Source organism: Camellia sinensis, chromosome 13 (genome assembly GCF_055761805.1).
Source record: "Camellia sinensis isolate YWXY chromosome 13, ASM5576180v1, whole genome shotgun sequence".
In the NCBI taxonomy this organism is placed as follows: Eukaryota; Viridiplantae; Streptophyta; class Magnoliopsida; order Ericales; family Theaceae; genus Camellia; species Camellia sinensis.
The window spans coordinates 4793398-4820112 of record NC_138973.1 but is presented as its reverse complement, the minus strand read 5'-3'; the positions used below and the strand labels follow the sequence as shown (position 1 = coordinate 4820112).

Below are 26715 nucleotides of genomic sequence, written 5' to 3'. Positions count from 1 at the left end.
CTTACGTAGTTCGGGGAAGGTATACTCGTGTATTAACCCTCACTTTTTTTACGCTTTAACTTTTGTCAAGGCTGCCTTTCTGGGTTTTCAACCTTGCGAGCTTTGTTTTTCTTTTCTTTTCCATTCTTTTGGTATCTTTTCATTCCTTTTTCTTTTTCATCTTTTCTTTCTTTTGCGTTTTTCTTTCTCTTCTTTTTTTTTTTCTTTTCCTTCTTTTTTTGTATTTTTCTCTTGCTCTAACTTTTGCCTGGGTCGCCCTTCCGGGTTTTCGGCCCAGCGGCCTCTCAAAGGGTAAAAGTGTAACAAGTCCATACCAAATGGTTTTAGGGTTTTGAAGCCATCCGTATCCAGGAGAACGACTGTTGTTCACTGACGATGCAGGAGTCCATCCAATGGGGGCTGAATTTGCCCCTAGTGTTGTGGATAGGAACTCGGTTGTCCTTCAGCAATACCTTCGTCTTTCCTCCCTTCTAGGATTTGGAATTCTTGCCGATCTTTGTTGATTTGCAGAATGATCCATCTTCGGATCTTCGAGCACAATCTGACATCTTTCGCCCCCTAGTTCAAGGGGTGTTCCTGATCTAGTTTTGCAAGCTCCCTTTGATCACATCTGACATTCTCGCCCCTAGTTCATGGGCTGCTTTTGATCTGGCCACACGGGCCTTACATTGTGGTTGACCGCTGAACATTCTGAATGCAAGTTCAAGGTTTGAAAGCAAAGGGGTTGAGTCTTGAGGCTGAGAGCGATCCTAAGCTGCATAATCTCAAGAGCAATTCCACACAGGTCTTCGCAGGACGGCGCAAAATAGTTTTTTGAAATCTTTTAAGAAAGTGACTAATCGCTCGTGCTGAAGACAGTGTAGAACCAATCTGGATCAAGCCAGGATCCTTCTCAGTACTCACACTAACAAACGTGATCTCAATCATTAAAAATCTGGTGCATTTCGCCTTATACTTGTCAATTGACCCACCGGCCTTCATCTTCCTTTTAAAAATCCATTTGCAGCCTAAAGGCTAAAGGCTTGCAACCTGGAGGTAAATCTACCAACTCGCAGGTGTGGTTCTGTAAAATGGAGTCAATCTCACTTTTGATCGATTCTTTCCATAAAGGACTCTCAGGAGAAGTCACAGCTTCATGGAAAGTTTGAGGTTCGTTCTCAACCATATAAGTCAAGAAGTCTGGACCAAAAGATTTGGATATCCTAGCCCTTTTACTCCTTCTGGGCTCATCTAAAACCTCAATTTGATCATCACCTGAATCATCAACATGATCATCCTCACTAGCAAGCTCATCAAATTGCTCCAAAGACCTTGGAACCCCTTCATGGGTTCGGCAAGGAAAAATGTCTTCAAAGAAACATATATTACTTGACTCCATGATGGTATTCCTGTGTATGTCTGGGATTTCAAACTTATGTACAAGAAACCGATATACACTACTATTATGTGCATAACCAATGAATATACAATCCACGGATTTCGGGCCTATCCTAACCCGTTTCGGTGTAGGAATCGCCACTTTTACAAGACACCTCCACATTCGTAAGAATTTATATGAAGGCTTAACGCCTTTCCATAACTCATACGACGTCTTGTCCACCTTCTTCCGGGGTACTTTATTCAGAATGTAATTTGCAAAGAGAATTGCTTCCCCCCACAAGTTCTGTGGCAATCCAGAACTTATCAACATTGCATTCATCATTTCCTTTAGCGTCCTATTCTTCCGCTCAGCAATCCCATTAGACTGAGGAGAATAAGGCACCGTGGTTTGGTGGATAATCCCAGATTGAGCACAAATCTCAATAAACGGAGATTCATACTCACTACCACGATCACTTCTTAAAGCCTTAATCTTGCGGCCTACTTGATTCTCAACTTCATTCTTATAAAGAACAAACTTGTCAATTGCCTCATCTTTGCTTTTGAGCAAAAAGACATAACAATATTTAGTGCAGTCATCAACAAAAGTGATGAAGTACTTATTGCCACCACGTAATTGTATAAATTTTAAGTCACACACATCACTATGCACTAAATCCAACGGTTCTGAACTTCTTTCAATAGAATAAAACGAAGATCTTGTCAACTTTGCTTCAACACAAGTTTCACACTTGTGTTTCGGATTAATCTTAAAAGATGGTATGTGATCTAACTTGATTAATCTACGTAAAGATTCAAAGTTCACATGTCTTAGTCTACCATGCCACAAATTGGAAGACTCAAGCATGTAAACAGAAGAAGATGCACATTTATTCATCTTTGGGATAACAATCATAACATTGAGTTTAAACATACCCCCCAACATATAACCCTTACCCACATACATTCCGCTTTTGGTAAGAACGACCTTGTCGGACTCAAAAACCATGCGAAAACCATGTTTACTGAGAAGAGACCCTGAGACAAGATTCTTACGAATGTCCGGAACATACAGGACTTCGTTCAAGGTCAACTCCTTTCCTGACATCAACTTCAGGACCACCTTTCCTTTCCCCTCAACAATCGAGGTAGCAGAGTTTCCCATAAACAACTTCTCACCGTTTGTAACCGGTTCGAAAGTTGTAAACAGCTTCTGCTCGGAGCAAATGTGGCGTGTAGCCCCAGTATCAATCCATCATTCTCTTGGGTTTGAACCCACGAGATTCACCTTAGAGACAACGGCAGACAAGTGCATATCATCCTCCTCATGGGAGTGCTCTTGTAACTCTGCCATATGAGCACGAGGTTTGGTCATGTATGGCTTCTTCTGCTTGCGGTAGTCACTAGCCTGATGCCCCTCGTTACCACAGTTATAACACTTCCCAAAGAACCGATAACCTGGTTCCTGCGGCTTGTAAGCCGACTTCTTTGCAACACCACCCCTTGGCCCCAGCTTAAAGCTCTTGTTAACAGGTGGCTTCTTCCTTATCCCAAAAGATTTGCCATGCTCAACGACATTGGCCTTTACTGAGGAGGTACTCCCTCATTTCTTTCTATTATCCTCCTCAATCCGGAGTCAGACAACCAGCTCTTCAACTGACATTTCCTTGCGCTTGTGCTTCAAATAATTCTTGAAATTCTTCCAACCATTGGGAAGTTTCTCAATGATTACAGCAACTTGGAATGACTCGTTCAAAGGCATCCCCTCAACATGAATATCATGCAAGATCACTTGGAACTCCTGGACTTGGCTTATCACAGTTTTAGAATCTACCATTTTAAAATCAAGGAACCGGCCAACCACAAATTTCTTTGTCCCGGCATCCTCAGTCCTGTACTTTTTGTCCAGAGATTTCCATAATTCTTTTGCTGAGCTCTTGGAACAAAACACACTATAGAGTGTGTACGGGGAGCAAATATTCAGGCAAGCCCGTATTCCTTTCTTCCAAGTTCCTGTCTGTCAGCATAAACCTTGCTGAATATCACCTAATCTCAACTGCCTGCCTTCTTAGTTGGAGCTCGGCAGCCGAGCTTCTCTATCCACGGTCGTGCTGTGCTTCATACCCAAGCACTTCGCGGGCTAAGCCCAAGGAGGACCGGGCTAGGCGGCATCTCGGCAAAGCCTAGCCCGGGGCACCTCCTGTGGTCGGCCTCCATGCCGATCAAACGATTACCTCGGCTGACGACGCCTTTCCGGGCGCCGGTCACTCTGCTTGACTGGTTCCACCATCGCCTGATCAAGCAGCTCGGTCCAGCCGAGCACTGCCTTGCCGAGCAGCTTCTTTGCGGTCTGGGGGCGGCACATACTTGGCCCAACTCCTGCCCGGCCCAAGTCTTGGCAGCCCATCTCCGGGCGGATCGCCGGTCATCTCGGCCCCATGCACCATTAGGCTCTCAACCTGCTCGGCCGTTACCTCGGCCCAATTCCAGATCATAAATCTCCCTCTCAGAGTGAGTCTGCCAAGCTGTTGAACACATAGTTCTGGCAAAGATAGTCTGTCTGCTTCCATGTGTCAAGCGCCATGACTTTCTGCCTGTCAGGCTCATTCTCTGCCACGGCTGGAGGATCCTCACTCAAAACCTTGGCAAAGTTAAGCGTGGTCAAGTAAAACAGCATCTTTTGCTGCCATCTCTTAAAATTTTTCCCAGCAAATTTTTCTGGGCGCTCATGATGACTAAGCGGTCCTCCCGGAACGGCCAGAGTAACACCAGGGTTGACCACAGAGGTCACAGTAGTAGGGGTTGGTAATCCAATTGCCCCGGGGTTCAAATCCCCACCAACATTAGCAGTAGCAGCAGTATCAGTGATAGTTACCAATTTCTGAAAATTACACCGGAATATCACTTCTGTGTTTCCAGAAATTAAACTTAACCCTTAGAAAATCCCTTAGAAGAAAAATTAATTTAAAACTTAGTCTCACCACAAAACCTAGAATCGAACATGGTCAAGAAAGTTCCCAGGAAGACTGGAGGGGTCACATCAGTCCCACTTAAAGCCCAGTTAACCTTTTGACAAAACTTTTAAGAGCATGTTAACTCCTAGTCCATGATAAACAATTTTAAGAATTAAATTTTCTTATGGATGAATTAGGTTAAAACAAACCAAGGTCCAAAATTTTTACAAGCAATGTAAAATGATTGCTACAACAATATAAGCAAATAAAACTTGCTACTACAAATTGGTAAACAAACCAACTACATCTCAAGCAAACATGCTTCAAACATTTAAATAAAATAGCCAATCCATAAGGATTTGATTTAGTCCAAAAGCCTTTCCACGCTTAGGTATTCCTATTCAACACAAAAGTTAGTAGTTCAAACATTTTTGTTTTTACATCCCAAATACTATTCATTGGGTTTTATATTTGTTTTTCGCATTGGTATCCCTACAAAGAAAGTTAGTAGCAAACCACAACAAAATACAAACAAATAATCTAAAAAATTTAATAAATTAAATGAAACCATCTAGCCAATTTTTAATTATATAAGTAACCAATGTATTAAAATGCCAATTAAATTAAAACTTTAAAATAAAGTTCTATACTCATGGGTTATGAATGAAATTAATTCATAATAAACATTATTAACTCCAAATAAATAAGTTAAATTCAAAGTTAATGCACCCAATTAGATAATTTAGATTAATGCTCCCAATTAGATAATTTAGATTAATGCACCGACTTAAATAATTCACATGAATGCACCCAATTAGATAATTTAGATTAATGCTCCCAATTAGATAATTTAGATTAATGCACCTAATTAAATAATTCACATTAATCATGTACACAATTCATAAATAAAAAATAAAAAAAAACTTTATGACTCCAAAATATATTAAATTATGTAATCTAGTCTAGAAAATAATAAATATGTAACAAATTAAAACTAGAATAGAATTAGCATGTCAAAATTGCAACATCCATAAATTATATTTTATAACCTTAAAATTCATGCAAATTATAATAGAGAATTCTAACTAAACTAAGCAATTGGAGAGTACCATTGCATAATTTACAATCATTGAAATAGTGAGCAATTCCGCAACAAATCCTAGTAACATTATACAAAGCTAACCTAATAGTCTATATAAATCTATTCGATCAATTTCATAGAAAATATATATATAATCTGTTTTAAGCTTGTTGTTCAAATTGTGAAATTAAATAAATAGATTTATGAAGAAATCAAATTATGTACCAAGAACATATGCTGATAATTACAATTAAATTTCAACAGAAATATACAAAACAATAAAAGGGTAAAGAGACGAAACCGAAGCCTACACGGAAGCAGTTTCCTTAAAACAGATTTCGCCGCCTCACGGGTCGAGTGCTTGAGGAATCCCGGCGTCTGTCTCCCAAGATACGACGGTCAAAACCAACTACGGCAGAAGCACTTTCTGTCGAAGCCTGTACGGAAGCAGTTTCCTTAAAACAAATTTCGCCGCCTCACGAGTCGAGTGCTTGAGGAATCCCAGCGTCTGTCTCCCAGGATACGACGGTCAAAACCAGCTACGGCAGAAGCACTTTCTGTCCAGCTTAGCGAACAAGAACAGTGGCAGCACTCTCTCAATGTAAGAACTTTCTGGCAAACTGACTTGTAAAATGGAAGCAAAAAATTTCTATATTGAAACTTGATAGGAGGGTCTCAATTTATACATATAAAGGGGAGAGAAGAAAAGCCTCCAACCTTTAAGGCTGGACAATAAAACACCAAGCATCCATAGCCCCTTTCCAAAAATATAAAAGTTTGGATGCCCAAAGGATTCACACCCTTTAGCCAAGAAAAAAGATTTAAATACTCTTTAAAATCATATTCATGAATCTAACATCATGAGGCAATTTCTTATTCAAAACCCAATGATTTTTGGCTCACTTTGACCTAACACAATAAAAGGTTGGGACTCACTTTAATATTTAATTAAAGACACCACACTTTAATATTAAATTAAAGTCAGCAAAAATCATTTTTTCTAACAAATAGATCATATCACATGTATTTATGACTTTCCCAAATGCAGAAATTAATGTTTTTCATTTTTTATTTTTATTTTGTACTCATAAAATATCGCTACCATCATATTATAAAAATATCACTACCATCATCCATTTATTCAATTTCATTGCAGAACCATTCATTTTAGAGTAAATCATAATTTTACCTCTAAAATATAAATTTTTTTCACTTTAATCTTTTAAAAATAAATTTTCTCATTTTGATCCTAACCTATTAGATTCTTATTTGGTTGTTCAAATTTCAATACTTATCCTTTTGTGAAAATGCCGCGTGACATGAATTGACCTAGACTAAACCCCAACTATATTCAAGGACAATCTATACATTATATTATACTTTTCCTTCAGTTTTTCTTCTCTCCTGTCACTATCGATCACTTGCCATCCTTCACTAGCGATCATTCATTCTAAGTGGGAAAATAAGTGAGAGCACTAATTAGTGCTATCACTAATGATGTGGCAGTGGGCCTCACCAGGAATGATTTGATGTTTTAGTCTTGGTGTTGTATTTTTTTTCTTTTTTTATTGAGTTCCATATCATTAGTGATCTTTTAGAACTCCAAAATTAATGGTCTCTATCATTGTTATTCTAAGTGAGCATTTGAGATTTTTTTTTTTTTTTTTTTTTTTGTGATTTTGTGATTTGTTTTGTCTTTTTTTAGTTAATGTATTTAGAAAGTTGCTAAAAAAAAATTCTTATGAGTAAAAAAATTGATGTGACGTGCCGTCAAATAATTTATTAATTGTTAAGCTTTTTTAATCATAAGGTGATTTTTTTCTTTAATTGCCAAACAACCTCTAATAGTCACACAAACCCAACACGTAACTCTTCGACGCCAATCCTCCCGACTTTGATTTGAAACTTTCTACTTCGAACTACGAAACAAAAAATGGAACAAGGACGAGAATGGATCTAAGGGGTGTGGGCGGGTGGAGTCGCTCTCCAAATTTTTTTAAAATTATGTATATTATATCAGTAATTAATAAAATAATTTTAAATTGAGTATATCGCACTCTCAAAATTTTAAAAGTTTACACCTTCCATATTATTTACATTACAAAATTTTAAAAATAATTTCTAAATTGAATCTTATCAAATATTGATATATTCTATTTGTTATATGTATCATTTGTTATATTTCTATATTGTTTAGAATTTTTACTATTTGTTTTTATTTATTACTATTCTTGTTTTCTATTCATATGTCATTTATGTTTTTTTTTTTTTTTATAAATCACATTTTAATTTGCTTATGTATTGTATTTTGCATTCATTATTATTTGTTAAATCTCTATATAAATAGAAGTATTGTCTGAAAATAAAAATATTATCTACTTCAATATGACATTCTTAAAAATAAGTTCATAATATTTAATATTGTTTATTGAAATGGAGCGTCATTATACTCATAAAAACATACATTTCAATTATAAGAGTTTTCAAAACTAAATTGCATGAAAAATGATTTTGTAATAAGTTACTTGATCATATTTATTATGAAATATATTACTTAAGATTTTGATGTCGAGCCTATCATAAATGTTTTTATATATATTATAAAATGTGGTGATTACGACATTTTCAAATAGTAATTTTAATAGGAGAAAACATAATAACAGTTAATACTTTTGTTAAGTTAATGCAAACAAAAGAAATATGTCCAGTTATATTTTTGTTTTCAATTATGGTGACAAAAAAATGTCCAATTAAAAGTAATATTATTCATTTTTTTATTCCAATATAAGCCAAATTTTATAATAATTTTTTTCTTTAAAAAGTTACACGTTTTTAGCTTCCTCCCAAAACTTGAATCCTAGATCCATAAAATTGAAAAATAACATATTTTAGGGGTGAAAGTATAATTTTATCCTACATTTTAATGCGTGGCCAGTTGAGCCGTCCCTTATTTGTTAGCTTCTAGTCCTTTTGTCCCTACTTTTCCAATCACAAGGTACTATATATATGTCATCTGTCTGAGACCATTATGGCAAGAATTTGAAAGCTCTACTCCAGCAAGAGGTTCAAAGATGAGCAGAAAACCTAACAACCAACTACTCTTCTCTCTCTTCTTCTTCATTTTCTTTATTCTCTCTCCAAGTAACCTGTTCACTAAAATGGCCAAGGCTCAGAACAACACAATCCCAGTGAATGTAGGGGTGGTTCTTGACATGAATACATGGGTTGGGAAGATGGGTCTGAGCTGTATTACCATGGCTCTCTCAGACTTCTATGCCTCTCATGGCCACTACAGGACCAGGCTTGTCCTTAACACCAGGGACTCCAAGAAAGATGTTGGTGGTGCAGCTGCAGCAGGTTCTCTCTCTCTCTCTCTCTCTCTCTCAACTTAAAACAGGGCCGGCCTTGACTTGAAACAGTTCCAAAATAATAAGAAACCAAATACAAAATGAAACACATGATAAGTGAGAATTGATTAAATTTTATAAAAGTTACTAATACTACTAATTTTAAAAAATATTATCCATTCAGGTACATTTATTCTTAGTTTTATTGAAAATATGTAAAAGTTAAGCTCATCATCAATTATTTCATGAGAATGTCAGTGATATTATAAATTCAAAAAATTACTTATTAATATTTTTGAATAATTGACATTGATATTTTTAAATATTTTTTTTTAATAAAATTTCTGAATTGTAATATTACTGTTTTTCAGACACAACTCAATTACTACGTGCAGTCATTGTTTGGTAGATTCACAAAGGATTAGAGATAAGTCCGCCATAGTTTTGGAGACGTTTTGGAAAAGTCTTCTTTTTTTTATTTTTTATAATAAGTTTTAAGAAAAGATTATGTACACCCTATGGTACACACTTTAATTATAATTAATTAAGAAAATTATTTAATTTTATATACTTTCTAAATTATAATTAAAAAAATAATATTATAACTAAATACTACATAAGATATAACCAAATATCTCATGAGTTATAGTAATAGAAAAATTGATTATAACTAAAAAATAAAATAGTATAATTAGAAATACATATGGTATCAGAGAATCTATATATTTTCTCATTTTCTATTCTATGGCTTGTGCTCTAATTTTAAGTATCAAGTTTTTTTTTTATCTTTAAAAATAAAAATTTTATTATAAAAAATATCACGATAGTACTTTTTGGTCTCTTAATTTGTCCCTAAAAATAAAACGATAACACATTTTGTAATTAAAATATTTCGTTCTTAAATTTTTATTTCTAAATTCTTAGTTTGTTGTAGTGAGTATATGTTTTTTCAAACAGTATTGTACTAATATAAAAAGTTAAATGTACAATTAATTAAATAAAAAATTGAAGAATAGTACTTTAGTGGAAATGGCTTAAAATAACACTTGAAATCGTGGAGAGGCAAAGACAAAAAAAAAACATCAATTGATAATAATAAATGAATAATTTCGTTATCTAAGTTCTATTATTAAACAATGATGGAAATGTTTAAAAATTGAAGATGCTATGACTCATAAATCAAAGTAGCTTGTATTAAGTAATTTCGTTATCTAAGTTCTATTATTAAGAACAAGGATGGAAATGTTTAAAAAATTGAAGATGCTATGACTCATAAATCAAAGTAGCTTGTATTAAGTGATGAAATGTTTCAAGCATATCACATGATGGATGAGCAACAATAAAGTTATAATTAAAATTTTATCAAGTATTTATATAGATGTTGATGTTTCATGGAATAGAATATTAAATAATTAAGAAACAACACATTTTCATAAAATAAATATAATTGATGTTAAGATAGATTTGTAGTAAGGCATACAAAAATTTTAAAAAGAGTTGCATGACGTAAATGAAAGTTTTTGGAAGTCAGAAAGATCTAACTTACATGGATGTGGTAGTAAAAATTATATCAATTTCGTTATTTTAATTAAGCATCTACCTTTTAACATGGTGATATGGCAAAAAATAATTTATATAATTAATTTCACATATGGAAACACAATTTAATTTAATTCACATAACTAATAGGTCATTTAATTACATGAGTCGATTAACATCAATTTTAAAATGTGGTCAAAGATAAGACTATGCATGATATTACTCTTACAAATTAAAAATAACAAATTCATGAACAAGTGAACTCTCTAATTGTATTTGTAGGTAAATCGTCTTCAAAAATTAGGATATTGTATAAACTATGCTTGTTGACTAAGAAAAGTTATCAACCAATAAGGGAACCCAATGTTTGTCATAAAAAGTCTGGGTTAAAATAGTCACAAAAGATAAAATAAATTAAAAAGTTAATAAGATAAAATATCACATTCAAATCATAATCATTTCATTTTTTCTCTCACAAAAGTTAAAAAAATAAAAAAACTCATTCCAAACAAGATTTTTTTACTCCAGACTAAAATAACCAAAAAATTAAAAAGTTAAAAAATCAACATACATCCCAAAAAAGGCTAACTTGTTTAGTAATAAGAAAGTTTGAGTTCTCAGAAAAATATATAAGAAAATGACTCAGAATGTGAGAAAGTTTGAGTTCTCGGAAAAATATATAAGAAAATGACTCAGAATGAATGATAAATCAAATATGCATATTTGAAATTATTATTGTGGGCATAAATAATCTTGGCCAATGATCAAGAATTTTGGGTAATATTTGATTTTTTTTAATTTTTTATATATCCACGTTTTGGTTATAGGTTATTTTAAAAAGATGGTTAAAAGTCATTTTTTAATTTTTAATTTATTTTAATTCACATCATCACTCATAATTTTTTACACGTCTTTTAAAATATTAAAAAAATAATTTTTAACGTTGAAGAACCAAGGAAAAAAGTATGTATGATATATGCCTCCGTTTGGAAAGTGGGTTGATTTTTTTGACTTTTTGACTTTTTTGATTATTTTAGCCTGGGCTAAAAAGCTTGGTTTAAGAAGGACTTTTTAGTTTGTTAGTTTTTTTGATTTTTTTTATGAAAGAATAGTGTAATGATTATGAATTAGATGTAATATTTTATTTATTGTGATTAAAATAATTTATTTTATTTTTTATGACTAAAATAACAAAAAAATTACAAACTCATCTTCCCAAACGGTGCCTACTCCAAGCTTTTGTCGACAACGTTTGACTTATTATTAATGCATATTAAAAATAAACTTGTATACTATTAACATATGAATAGAAAATTTAGGACCACACGGTTAGGGCACACACGGTTTAGTACTTGGTTTGACAAGACTAAAGAGTTGTTTAGAAATAGATTATTTTAATAATTATTTATTTTTTATAAAAAAATATATAAAAAATAAAGAGATAATAGTGATATAATTAAAATAAGATAAAAAGACAATAAATATTATTTTCGATTGTTTCCAAACAATCTCGAAGTAAAAACCTATACAAATATATAGAAACACTATTCATTCTTCTAATTTTCCTTCCCAAATTTCATCCCTAATTATAAGGAATTAGAGAAGGCTAAAAGATGAGAGGAGAGAAGTATAAAACCACTTCATATGAGTCTTTTGGTTTAGCATAATCAAAAAAAATCAAAAAGTCACTATTCTATCTAAGTCACATTATCTTATTTAAGTCACATCACTTCTCTATTACATCACTTCAAATCCAACTCATACCCAATTCATATTTCATAAAAAGTCAAAAAGTACACTTATTTAGGACACTCCAAACAACCCCTTAACCACTCATTAGAGGAGGAATTAAAAAAATAAAATTAAAGGGATGTAGCATTGTTCAATATATAATTTATCTCATAATCAAGTGATAAACTATTTAGTAAATTATTACTTGGAATTATATTTTTTTTAATCTTATTATATCCTTTTTTCTGGCCCATTTATCAATTATTTTCTCTTTAGTTTTCATTAATTTGACACAATTTTTTGGGTTATTTTCATGTTTTTGAACTTTTTTTTATTGGCATTGCGGTATCCGGATCAAAACCCGATTAATCCCTAGGGATGCATAGGCCCTCGGCAAAAAGTTTTCCGCAAATCCACTACAGTTAATTTTTTTAAAAAATGCCAATGGCCTCAAAAAATTACTAACACCTAAGAAGTTTCGATTCCTAAACCTTGAAAAAAGTACACCTCCAAAACCCAAGCTCTTACCACCAAGCCAACATATGGGGAATATGTTTTTGAACCTTTAACTCTCAAATTGCAATAAAACAACCTCTATACTATGAAAGAATGTCCATATTTGAATGCATATGTATTTTTTAAGGAGGAATGCATATATTAAACTCTGCATTTATGTATACACATAACATATAACCTCTATTTCCAATTATATAATAAAAATTAAAAATTAAAAAACTTATAAATTCTCACCATTTGAATTGTCAAGGCAGTTGGCTTTCATTTGAGAAACAATTATTTCAGTATAATGTGTGATAATATATTAAAACTCATCTAATATTATTGTAGCACTCCATCTAAAAATAAATAAAAAAATAAAAACTAGTTTTCCCAAATCAAGCTAAGAAAATTAGGGTTTCGTGGTTTTGACGGTGAAGAAGATGTTAAGCTTGACAACTAGATGGCGTGCATTTAAATACACACAATAATACATGTAAGGAGCGTAAAAAGAAATATGATACGTACATTTAGAGATGTTTTAGAAAAATAGTTAAAAGCTGACTTTTTTATTTTTTTAGTTATTTTCACTGTTTTATGTGAAAGGTGATATGACCCAAAATATGTCAAAATTGACGTTTGACTTTTTTGACTTGTTACCAAAACAACCCTTAGTATCCGAAACTCATAGATAGGATGGTCCCAAATGTAGGATGCATGATGCAAACAAATGAAATAAATACATTTCAATGAATTAGATAATGTAAAACAGAGGAACACTGAGCTCGTCAATTTCACAAACAAAAGTCAACCAAAATTTTGGATTCAAAGGAGGAACTTGAATTTGAATTGGTCAAAATTTAGAACCCCAAAAAGAAAACCCAAAAAATAATAATAATAATAATACAAAAGGGAGAATAGTCAGATCTAAAATTCAAAATAATAGAAACTTGCAACTTAAAATTTTGGAAAATTAAACCAGATTTTGGTTTGTGACCTTGACTTGTACCATTTTTCTCATAATCACCATTTACTTATTTTTGACAATGTGACAATTTATGATTCTTGTTGGACCTCTACGGTTAGTCCTAAGATCAAAAATCTAACGCTCAAGCCTTACCCAACAGCTTCACCACCAGGGTTGGTGGCCTGGTGAAGAATGCAGTGCATTCCCCAGCACAGAGTCAGGATCGATTCCTGGGAGGGAGTGTTTGAAATCTCTTCAAGAGAACACGCCCTGTACTCCCCTCGACAACTTGTCCTTTGTTGGGGCGTGTAGTTGCGCTTCATTAGTGCCCTGGTGGTGGGTCCCCGACTTGGTGGCGGTTAATTCTTAGCTGGCAACCGGTTACTCCAAAGTCAGGGCCCACGGGGCCGTGATGACACCTCAAAGCCTTTTTTTCCTGGTTCAAAAAAAAAAAAAAAAAGCCTTACCCAACAGCTTCGGCCCTAGACGAGCTAATGGCCCGGCCTACATAGGCTAAGCCCAATAGGCTGTCTATTTCTTTTTCTTTTTAATTTTCTGTTTGGTTTACAAACTGGGCCAACAGACAGTCTCCCACGGTCCAACGGAAAAGGCGGATTTCAACACGTAGGCCCAGCACCAGCCAAAGCCTAATTCAAGTTGTGCTACGGACCTTCGGGTCAAATTATGGCCCACTTAATCTATAGATTCTAATAATTTTCCTGTAAAATGCAGCTCTAGACCTGCTCAAAAATGTTGAAGTGCAAGCCATCATAGGACCAGAAACATCTATGCAAGCTGACTTTGTAATTGATCTTGGAGAAAAAGCTCAAGTACCCATAATTTCATTTTCTGCAACAAGCCCTTCTCTCTCTTCAATTTGGAGTCCATACTTTGTCCGAGCTGCCCTAAACGACTCATCTCAAGTGAAAGCCATAAGTGCTATTGTTCAAGCCTTCGGATGGAGAGAAGTTGTTCCAATTTATGTGAACAATGAGTTTGGGGAAGGCATTATACCATATTTGACCGATGCATTGCAAGACATCAACACACGTGTCCCCTACAGGAGTGTCATTTCTCCATTGGCCACAGATGATCAAATTGTTGAAGAGCTTTACAAGTTAATGACAATGCAAACTAGAGTTTTCATTGTGCACATGAATCGAACTTTGGCCTCGCGACTTTTCATTAAAGTGAAAGATGTTGGAATGATGAGCGAAGGCTACGTTTGGATCATAACCAATGCAGTGACAAACGGTTTGAGTTCAATGGACCCTTCAGTCATTGATTCCATGGAAGGAGTATTAGGTGTTAAAACTTATTTTCCAACAACCAAACAACTTCAAGATTTCACCGTTCGTTGGAAAAGAAAGTATCAACAAGACAATCCTACTGTATTTAATGCCCAATTGAATGTTTTTGGACTATGGGCATACGATGCTGCAACTGCACTAGCCATTGCAGTGGAGCAAGCCAGTGTTACAAACAGCAAGTTTCAGAAGGCAAACATTTCAGGAAATTCAACAACAGACCTCGAAAATTTTGGAGTGTCCCAAAATGGTCCAAAGCTTCTCCAAGCTCTACTAAATACTAAATTTAGAGGCCTCACTGGGGATTTCCATATAGTTAATGGGCAGCTTCAATCATCAGCATATCAGATAGTCAATGTGATTGGCAATGGGGGAAGAGGAATCGGATTTTGGACAGCAGAAAATGGAGTTGTTAGAGATTTAAATGTCAAAAGTACCAATTCCACTTTAAATGCCAATCTTGGATCTATTATATGGCCAGGTGACACTACATCTCCTCCCAAAGGTTGGACGATTCCGACAAATGGAAAGAATTTAAGGATAGGGGTACCAGTAAAAGGGGGTTTTAGCGAATTTGTGAAGGTAACACCAAATCCGGGAACTAACACGGCAACAGTCACTGGATACTGCATAGATGTGTTTGATGCTGTAATGGCAGCATTACCGTATGCAGTTCCTCATGAATATGTTCCATTCGGAACTCCTGATGGCAAGAGTAATGGGACTTATGATGACATGGTGTATCAAGTGTATCTTGGGGTAAACTCTCTCTTCCCTAATGTTTAAATGTATCGGTATTTCTTTCATTAGTAGTAATAATGTTGTTTTATGTTTATGATGAACAGAAATTGGATGCTGTGGTTGGAGATACTACTATTATTGCAAGCAGGTCACAATATGTGGACTTCTCATTGCCTTACACCGAGTCTGGCGTGTCTATGATGGTGCCAATTAGAGACAACAGGAGGAAAAATGCATGGGTGTTCTTGAAGCCATTGACATGGGAGCTTTGGGTGACAAGTTTTTGTTCTTTTATTTTCGTAGGGTTTGTGGTTTGGGTTCTTGAGCATCGGATAAATGAAGACTTCAGGGGCCCTCCTTCCCATCAGATGGGATCGATCTTTTGGTTTTCCTTCTCAACCATGGTTTTTGCACATAGTAATTTCTCTTGCCTCTCTTTAGAATAAAAATAAATAAATTAAAAGACTAGCTTTGCCTATGATTTTCTAAAGCTAAAATATTATTTTCATAATGGCATGGGATTTCAGGACAACATGCTATAGAACAACAAAAATTTGCAGCAAATGTGCCAAATTACTACTTTATGTGGCCTAATTGCATGTGTTGCATACTCGAATTATCAATATTTGGAGTCATTTCCCAATAAAAATCCACAAACAGTCCATGAGATTATGACTGCTGAGTAAATTTCAGGATGGATTTCCAATGTTGACATTATATTGGAAATAAATATATAGAATTCGCATTGATGATTCAACAATCACAAGTTTTATTTTATTTTTTTATCAGGGGAGAAGGTTGTGAGCAACTTGGGTAGGTTTGTGGTGATCATTTGGTGCTTTGTTGTCCTAATCCTAACTCAAAGTTACACGGCGAGCTTAACTTCAATGCTAACAGTTCAACAGCTCACACCTACTGTTACTGATGTAAAAGAACTTATAAATAAACGGGAAAATGTAGGCTACCAAAAGGATTCTTTTGTTCATGAACTCCTGAAACGGATGGGATTGGATGACACCACGCTTAAGGTATATGGCTCTCCAGAGGAATTAGATGAACTCTTTTCAAATGGGAGCATTGCTGCTGCTTTCGACGAAATCCCCTACATTAAGCTCTTTCTCGCCAAATATTGCTCTAAATATACAACGGTCGCACCAATATATAAAACCGACGGCTTCGGCTTTGTAAGTAACTTATATCTCTCACTCTCTACCTAAAAGTTTCTGGAGGGTGTCTGTCTTATATATTTAATGACCTGCAGGTCTTCCCAATTGGTTCGCCACTATTGCATGATGTTTCAAGAGCAGTCCTAAATGTAACTGAAGGGGAAAAAATGGTAGGCATTGAGAGAGCATGGTTTGGGCAAACCAATTGCCCAGACCCAAGCACCTTGGTTTCTTCCAACAGTCTAGGCCTCGAGAGCTTCTGGGGTCTTTTCCTAATTGCTGGGATTGCTTCACTTTCAGCTTTCATAATATTTACTGTTGTGTTTGTGTATAAGCATGAGCATGTACTATTGAGGCATTCCGATCCTAATTCCTCAATTTGGGGAAAGATTGTGGAGCTAGCTAGACACTTTGACAACAAAGACCTATCTTCCCATACTTTTAGAAAGAGTGAACCGCGAGTCAAAAATGGTACTGACATTGTGGATAGTATGGTTGCACCACAAGCCTCTCCTAATGTTCATGGCCCTTCAAGTCCGTCAAGCTTCTCACTCCATGCCACCCCTAATTGTACCTGCCCACCAAGTCCATATACCTTTTCAAACCATACAGATGGGAATTTTGATTCTTCCGAAGGAACTCCTTCTTATGAATCTGAAGATCCAATTTCGCAAGGGCAAACAGCGCAAGAGGTGGTGCCAGTCATTGAATTTGCTAATCCAAATACACAGCAAGTTCCGAGTCCACAAATGAAGACCACTGATACTAATGTATGATGATGGCATTGCCATCTCTAATTGTATATTAATGTTAGAGTTGTACCTATGCATTCTGATTAAAATATAGTTAATAACCTAATTATATTATTTTATGTTCTTCTTCCCTTGGTAATTGGTCCCGTTATTTCTTTTCTTTTCTTTTCTTCTTCCTTTTCTTATTATTATTATTATTATTATTATTATTATTATTTTAAGATTGTATATTGCAACTGTCTCCCCATGTTACATTATAACTTTCTATGAATCCTATGTATAACGTAGTAACTCATTACTTTCCATGTAACGTCCAAACGCCCACAAATTAAATAATTCATAAACCGTCAGTAAGTTTTTTTCCTTCCCCATCCTAAAATGTTTTAACCTTTTCATTTTATTTTCATATTTTCTTTTTTTATGTCAAAAATGAGAATCATTTTTTTTTTTTTTTTTTGGGTTGGATATAAGCATAACTTCTTTGATAAAATACTTTTAATTAATCATTAGACTATAGTAAGGTAAATTTGCATTTAAAGGCTTTGTTTACCTCTCATGCTGCATTTCGTAGGGAAATTTTACTGCCTTTTTTCTCATATTCTTACAAGGAGAACAAACTATGAAAGAGTTGTTAGGGGAAAAAAATCAAAAGATGATATTGATATACATGAGGTAACAGAGATCCTAAAGGCTGAGCAAAAGACGATAGATTGATTACAAAACTTTTTCTAACACGCATTTGCTTTCTATACAGATGCATACACTAATGAGATAAAATTAAAAATATTGGTCAAGGTATTCTTTCAACTTTTGAAAAGTAACAGGTTTTGAAACAAACGAGTCCATACCATTTGCAAAACACTCATCTGCACTCTCTGCCAATGTGTTTGCTGTCATCTACAATTACACCACCAATATTCATCAATGGATATACATACAAATACAAGGATATTCGTTATGAAGAAAAGTTACTAATTTTCGAAATGCTATTATTACTTTCAAATGTCAGATGCGCGTATATCTTGTCTTCCAAAAGGACATTCATTGGGCTTGTCTCAAATTTAACCATCCTTTTCTTTTCTTTTCTTTTCTTTTGTTAGTAATGACTTCCCGATATTTACTCTAAGTCAATGTAAACACATTAAATGTTGTATTGAGCAAGATTCTCATAAAGAACACTGGCTACACATGGAAAATAAGGATTCAAATGCTTACAGCAATGATGGCCATCCTTTTTTTGGATGACTCAAATTTTTGATCATTTGGAGGCACAAATTGTTCAATTCCTGCTTTCACTGCAGCATCCCAACTACCAGTTTCCTCAAAAGAACGAATTAGTCTTGTGGCTTGAAGGCCATCCATCACTGGCATACATACATCCTGCACATGGTTACAGCTTCAATGTATTAGGATAAGACTACAAATCTATGTGACAATGTTTAGAAACATTTAAATGAGTTGCAAGGTTTGTTTATACAATTAATCTAATTTCCAAGATAAACTCCTCCGAAATGTTTTGTGAACATGTAAGTATATTAAGGAAGTTTTGGGATGGACATCTACATTGAACTATTGGCTTTGATGGACAAAAAACTATTAAAATTTTGGAGATCTAAAAAGGAATAAAAAGTAAAAGAGAAAGCAACTATAGGCTTTGATAATGAAGAAGAGAAAAGAAATAAGGCAATCAAAATGATGGCACAACCAGTGACAAACCATAGCAATGTAACAACTATTGGGATAAGCTCAAACACTGTCCTGATCTTAAATTGAAGTCTGAAAAAGAAAAGGATATGCATAACAAGTGATTAAAATGGTAACTAAAATAATAACCATAATCGAAAACATTTTTTAATTCTAGAAAAATTACCATCAGAACGAGATCATAAGTACAGGACTGAACTGCACGTACAACTTCAACTCCATTATTCACAACATCTATGGTATGGCCCAACTGCTTCATCATTGACCGTGTCACCATCACATTAATCTTGTTATCTTCCACAAGAAGGATCTTAGGTTTGAACATCGATTTGGGAATTTCTGGATTGTTGCTAGGACTGCACTGGGTGCTTCTATTAGTTCTCTCCCACATCTCACTTGCTTCTTGGGAGTCTATTGCCTTTATCGTTTCCCCAATGTTGCTTTCCCTTGAAGGGTGAGTGGAATTCATATCAGGATTCTGGAATTTACCATTTTCTTTATTGTGACACTGTATCTCACTAGCACTACCAACTGCAATTTTCTTAGCAAAGTCTAGGATGTCCCTCATTGAAGATTCATGTTCCAATGATGTATTAGCACCATCAACCGAACAGGCATCCTCTAATGAAGTTACCTCTTTTGTTGCAATGTTGCTAGAGGGAAATGAGTAGGAATCTTCTAACAAACCATTAAGTTTATATGAGGCATTAAAAGCAACATTGTTTGACAATTTTTTAGCCCTGCCAGGACCACTAGAAGCGAAAAGAGAACCCAAAGTGTGTGGTTGAAATTGAAAAAATCCGAAACTTGTATCATCATCATTGGCATCATCCGGAGCATCATGATCAGCCATATCTGAGAGTTCATCAGGATCATCTGAATTATCAGCTGCAGGTGAAACCTTGTATGGAAGTATAAATGTAAATGTAGATCCATGGTGCTCTCGACTGGAAACACTGAGATGACCTCCCATAAGCTCAACCTATTTCATACGCATATGAATGTGAAGAGTAGAACATCAGCTAAGAAAGTTTATATCAAAGCGACAAAATGAAAATTCATGTCTCCATATGAAATGAAAGACAATTTGAACTTCAAGTTGCAGATAGACTGGAAATTCACATAGAAGTTTATATCAAATGAAGTGGTATGGACGATAGGCTTGGAATAATTTAGAATGGGATGCTCAATTTCAGTAATTTTAAATTTCTATTGGATTTCTTGCATGTAAACTACCTACTCTCGTATAAAAAGTGATATAAATTGTTGTTTCTCACCGCAGGTACAGATGTTTCAGGAAGAAGATTAATGTGATTTAGTGGAAATGTCTGCCTATGAATATAATGCTTGTGGTAAATATAATTGAAACATATATGCCTTCTAATGCCCATTTCACAGTACAGCATGAACCCTAGTCAAGAAAAAAAAAAAAAAAAAGTTTAAAATGATCACCAGTTGTTTGCAGATTGCTAGGCCTAGCCCAGTCCCACCATACTTTCGTGCCATGTCTGCACCTACTTGCATGTATTTCTTAAATAGAGTAGGCAAAGCATTCTCTGTTCCATTGAAATGAAAAGTGAGATTCTAAGAAATAGTAGCAAAATAATTAATAATAGCTTGTACTCAATGTTTCGAAGCATATTTCAAGATGTGAAATTACCCGGTATTCCAATTCCCGTATCATAAACATCGCAGCATATCCATACTATTGTTTCATCTGGCTGAAGGTGGTTCTCTTCACCTTCATCTATCGAGGCCCCATTTCTAACTAGGGTTTTGGGTTCATCATCAAGTGTATGGTTTTTGTAAGGACCTTTCCCGTGTTTCTCTTCATGAAAACCTTTTTGATCACAGCAACTTTAAGACAATGATATGTATTTATCTTGTTCGTGTATATTTACTGAAACTGTTGACCTGTCTACAGTGATCTTCTGATTAAATCCCTCTTCCATACCCAAAGATGGGGCTAGTACCACATAAAGCTTCATTCCAACCTTCCCTTCATGGGTAAACTTGATTGCATTGCTGGAAAAATAAAATCTTATAAATTTTAAGCAGAACCCAACAAGTTGGGTAAATAATGCAAGAAAGGTGCTACAAAACCAGAAAGAATGTTGCATATTCATTTTAGTTGTGACAAATGCTCATATTCACAGTGTTGTAAAGAGACACACTACTCATTGCTGATCATCCTAATCTAAGGTACTGGGAGAAGTAGATTGGTGTTACATTGTCATTGCATTTAAGAAAGCCACTTTTGTTAAATATTATGGATAAAGTAAAACATTCTCACCTCAAGAAAGGCATTATAATTTTCTTTTTAACTAAGGAAAAAATAATATACACCTTAAGTTTACAAATTTCTATAACATCTGTCGCATAATTGTTCAAAGGAACAATTCCTTGGTTCTCTTGACAAATATTTCGCAAATCCGGGGAAATCAAACATCATGACCTCTGTTGTCTTTTATTGTGATACAATCACTTTCTAATCATATCAAATAGGAATTTCTAGAGGAACAACTATGGAAGCAGAATGTTACATATGGAGCATAATGTTGGACAAGCAAGTAGCAGAAAGTGCACAAGGCTCTAAACATAGCTAAAACCTTCCATATAATCTACAAAGGAGAATTTGAAAACAGTACGTGATTAAATTTGTGAGAATCTGTCGAATCCATAGAACATCTCCAATAACCTGAAATTGATGCATACGGGGTTAACATGTAAAATAATTGCAATATAGAACAAAATGCTAGAAAGTTTTCCAATATGTTTAGATCATGGATTTCAATACGAATTTGGAAAGGAAAAGGGAAATGGAGAAAAAATTTAGCTTATATTTCATTCATATTTCCCTCCCCTTTTCCCTTTCCCTTTCCCTTTCCCTTTCCAAATTCCGACCTAAATCCGTGATCCAAACACGGCGGTGGTAGTATTAGTCCCAAGGTTTCTAGATTTGGGTAGGGATTACTTTTCACTGTGAGTAGTAGAGCTTGCATTGTGCATCTAGACCATGTCATGGATCATGTAATTTGTTAGGGCTTGGTAACAGTATGTAGTAAAACTCTCACCTCCGCAGGAACATCATCTACTACATGACCTTCCAAGGTTAGTATCTTTTGCAATAATGCTGTAGCAGTCTGGAGTACATGCTTTACTACCTCTCTTGGCTTGAATTTTGCAGCTTCCAACTTCATAACTCCTAAAGGAGAAAAGAAAATAAAAAATCAAATCAAAAATTGTAATTAAAATCCTAGTAAGATCAGCTTTACAGTGGAATGCTAGACTTTATTGTATGACTAAGATTCCACCGTCACCTAGATTGAAGCCAGATTACTGACTATAAGGAAGACTCTCATTCACTCCCTCACATCCGACCCCCTCTTGTGCATAGAGAGATAGACAAACACAGAAACCAAACTAGTAGTGTACAAACAAACATGCAAGAGTGCACAATAGCATACTATTGAGGAAACAAATACATACAACAAGACTTGAACCTAAGACCTCCTGGAACCTAAGTTTTGATACCTTGTTAGATAGATCACCAATTGATTAGGGAATTGGTCTAGGAATGTTGATCAAGTCTCATACAAACAATGTAAACAAGGATAAGAACATGTAAATATAAGGGAGGGATGAAACTTCAAACCTGATTCAACTTTGGAAAGGTCAAGAATGCCATTTATAAGTTGAAGAACTAAATCTCCTGAAGATAACATGACACTCAATAATTGTCTTTGCTCCTTGTCAAGGTTTGTGGTGGAAAGAATCTAAGCCATGCTTACAACTCCTGATAATGGGGATCTTATCTCATGAGACATGGTTGCCAGCATTTGTTTTGCTCGCATTGTTTCCTCTGCAAGAAGAATCAATTGGTAAAAAATGAATACCCTTTTTCTTCTAATGCTTATTCAAACCCACCAAGAATAAATCCAAGAGAAACCCGTCATATGAACTGTTTTGTTTAGCTGTGTCTCCTTGGCTTTTTGTACTGCTATTTCCTCTCGAAATTTTGCCATCTTTTTCCTTTTTCTCACCTGTCAAGTAATAAGGCACATATTGTATTTTTTGTTGTCATATTGCTTAAAGACTTATAAAACTTCTAAATTTTTTCTTTAAAAAAAAAAAAAAAAAAAAAAGGAAGAATAAAAGGGCATGGTGACATTGGAGGAATCATATAACATAGGTCAAACCAAAACATTGAACATAAAAATTCAATATAATCTAGTCCAGCATTTGGACAGGATATATCATGAAAAATGAACTGTTTCTCTAACCTGTGATTCACAAAATCTGAATACTAAAGTCTTTCTTCTCTGATTCAGAAATACAACCATTGATTAGTACATAAGAAGAAAAGCTAATAAGATTTTCTTTTCAAAATGGTAGTCACAAATCAATTTATAATATTACATAGTGTTGAATTTAATTTTGAAGACCACCATGGCACTATACAGACTGCTGAATCTTATAAATGAACTCACCTGATCAGTTACATCCATTCCCATGTAATTCACACCAATAGTATCCCCTGCCTTGCTGAAGACAGGTTCAACATATATCAAAAATGTCTTTGACCCAAATAGTTCTGTCTTAAAAGTAATTTCCCTTTTTGCAGGTACCCCTCATTCCAAAACTTCTCTTTTGAAGTCTTGAGATTCCTTTACACCAGAACCAGTGAATATCTCCACATCCGTTTTTCCTATAATGTCCTGAAAAATCAGTGAATTTGAGGAATGCATGTGCCAGATTCTGCAAACAGTGCTTTACAGAAATTACATGAATTACAAAAGTGAAAAAATCAATAAGAAATGAAAAGTGCATATTGTCAGGTTTCACACCAGCACTGAAATAAAGGATGCAACTTGTAGCAAAAAATAAAACCGCAGAATAAGAAAATCACTGGCAGTCAATTACCTCCTCGTGCAAACTCGGAAAATGATTATAGATGAAACGATACCGCAACTCTTTATCCTGAAAGAAATGAAAATGAGCGCTAAGATATAGATGATGACTTTTCAAGAAACTTATTGTAGATAATAAGAAACATTAAAATGACTGCAACAAAGTGGAGAAAATTTTAGTCAAGAACCACAGTTAGAACAAAATCTTATATCAGAGTTCATCCCCAAATAACTACCAGTTAAATATTGTGTCCATACTGAGTTGCATCCATATGCACTGATAGCATTGCGGCAAAGCAACAAACTGAAGGATTTAAAATGAAATCTATTCTAAATTACCTGATGGCCCATGACAATTGGTTCATTCTAAATAATGAAATGTAAGAAATTATCGGCTCTTTTTAAAAGTTGGGACAATTCTTCCACTGGTGAAGCCCGCCTTTCCAAATTTTCTATGTTTTCTTGCAATTTCTCCGTAAGTATCTGCTCCCGCTGGATGCTAGCCTTCAACAATTTCTGTAAATGCATGGCCCTCTGCTTCCAGTATATGACAATGTCATACTCAGCTTCTATTTCTAGTCCTTTATTTTGAACAACCATGTCATTTCTCCTCCGAGGAACATCTGGCAATATATCATATATGGTATCCAATATAGAAATTGGGCGCTTATCACCACTATAACTTTCTTCCTCAAAACGATATTCCTCAAAAATCCCCAATTGCTTAAGCTCAACCTCTTGCCTTGTTTGCTCAGGTTGTCAAGCTCTTCTCTGAGAAGTCGATCAGCATTAGCCTGCTTATACTCCCAGTTTTTTACAAGATGTGCCAACTGAGACAAACCCTTCTCACTGTAATTGCTTAGCTCTGAAAGACGTTTGAAGTCAATTATAGTCTTTTCTTCAATGATTGTAACCTCCTCTAACATATCTTGATCTGCTCCATGCCTTTCTACATTGAATTGCTTTCCAGCTTCATTTATATCTTCAGGCCACATTGAAGAGAGGACTTCAATGCCCATTTTTTCTACACTGTCGTTCTCTATTTCACAAGCCATTAATGTCACTTATGTATCACACCCAATTCAGGTGTCTAAGTGTCTACAATGTAGGTGAACATCAAAATGATACTAAGCCATGCTTTCTTGCCTATATATTTACATCTGAGCCAAGTCGAGGTTATCACTATTTAAAATTGAGTTCCACAAACCAGACTTAACAGAAAAATGGGCGAAGTGTGAACGCTTCACTGGACCTTCCTACCAAGAATACGTTCCAAATAAGATTGAAGCATGCAAGACATAAAGGTATAACCGTATTTTAAGAAGTAGGTAGGTAATCAAGTAATGCGACATAATCAAATTTTACTATTTGGAGAATCTTCTTAATTCAACTCGTTTGACCTTTTTATTTTTAGAATTGTTTAGTTACAGATTATTAGGCTTAATTCTAGGCTACATCTTTGAGAAATCCTTGATTTCAACCATACAACTTTTTGACAAAAAATATATATCTTTTTTACTCTGAAAGTTCCTTCAAACATTGACCAGAGTCCCACCTACTTTGCCATGACTCATAAAAAGGAGGATAATTACTTTCATAGATCATGCCTCAAGTGAATCTCAAATCAAACTCAACAAAGGTATAAGGTAGCCTCTTCGTGCATCAATTGCATAAAGTATAGGCGAACCCAAATTAAGAATTTTTCTTTTGGCTTATCTGAATTCAACCCCTACAGTTTTCTAACAGACAAAAAACAAAAAATAAATAAATAATAATAATAATAATAATAATTGATTGTTGTAGAACAACCATAGCTAAAATGAAATATAGAAGACCAAGTCCTATCTTTCAAATTGTGACCAAGTAACCAGAAAATTGGTAATATTGTCATCTAAAAACAGTTCTTAGAACCCTTATAAATCCCCCGGGGGGGAAGGAAAAGTGAAAAGGATTGTAGATTATGTGACATTAAACTGAAACATTGAAAAACATATATACTCAAAATTTCAAGTATTTTCATTGTATGTAAAATTCATAAACTTTGTCCATTGAAACACAATAAATTTTGAGCTGCCTCACATCAAATACAAAGCACAAGAAATAAGAAAAACCTATCAAAATCAGTCTATTCAAAGAAAAAAAAATTGAGAAGACTGCATTTAAACAGATAGATTAACACAAAACACAAATTATAGGCAATGAAGTAAAATAGATTCAAAATCAACACAGGTCAAAAACACAATGCGTAATGCAAATTGCTTGTGATGATGAATACACGAATTGTAGAGCCACAATTTGAATCGAAATTCAGAACAGAGATTGAAAAAGGCAAGTAAAAAGCTAACCTTTGTGATCCGAGAACAGTTTAGCACACACACAAACACACTCTCTCTGTTCCAACAACAAATGAAGGTCTGGCTCAGCAGCCCCTTCCTTTTCACTGTATATCTGAAAGAATCTTTTGAGAAAGTGGTCGGTCAATGAAAAAAAAACTACCAAAGTTTTTGGACCATTTATATGTATATGTATATATATATGGATATGGATATGGATATGTATATGAGAGAGAGAGAGAGAGAGAGAGGGGGAGAGAGAGAGAGAGAGAGAGGAGTGCATGTGAGGGAAAGGAAAACAAAACAAAAAATAAATAAATAATGGTGAG

The 26715-nt window shown here is 34.6% G+C and overlaps 1 protein-coding gene and 1 pseudogene across 2 annotated transcripts; one reads left to right on the top strand and one right to left on the bottom strand.

Annotated features, from left to right (window-relative positions):
* Positions 1-8353: 8353 nt before the first annotated feature.
* LOC114285450 (glutamate receptor 2.7) lies at positions 8354-17553 on the top strand. Its single transcript, XM_028228501.2, has 5 exons — positions 8354-8751; positions 14206-15539; positions 15626-15938; positions 16311-16705; positions 16783-17553. The coding sequence occupies exons 1-5, from the start codon at positions 8466-8468 to the stop codon at positions 17461-17463; spliced, it is 3009 nt and encodes a 1002-aa protein (XP_028084302.2). The 5' UTR covers positions 8354-8465; the 3' UTR covers positions 17464-17553.
* Positions 17554-18078: 525 nt separating this feature from the next.
* On the bottom strand, positions 18079-25361 carry LOC114285449 (histidine kinase 5-like; annotated as a pseudogene). The gene is made up of 12 exons (XR_014348146.1): positions 24393-25361; positions 24067-24123; positions 23484-23861; positions 23093-23186; positions 22799-23005; positions 22218-22348; positions 21792-21841; positions 20804-21168; positions 20596-20699; positions 19310-20125; positions 18655-18819; positions 18079-18336 (listed from the first exon to the last, which is right to left on the bottom strand). The product of XR_014348146.1 is annotated as a histidine kinase 5-like (transcript).
* Positions 25362-26715: the final 1354 nt, after the last annotated feature.

What these genes read in the sequence shown, in the direction of transcription:
- LOC114285450 (XM_028228501.2), top strand. Translation starts at nt 8,466, where the DNA reads ATGAGCAGAAAACCTAACAACCAACTACTCTTCTCTCTCTTCTTCTTC. An exon ending in TGGTGGTGCAGCTGCAGCAG is followed by an intron (nt 8,752 to 14,205) that starts GTTCTCTCTCTC and finishes TGTAAAATGCAG; the next exon opens with CTCTAGACCTGCTCAAAAAT. An exon ending in AAACCGACGGCTTCGGCTTT is followed by an intron (nt 16,706 to 16,782) that starts GTAAGTAACTTA and finishes AATGACCTGCAG; the next exon opens with GTCTTCCCAATTGGTTCGCC.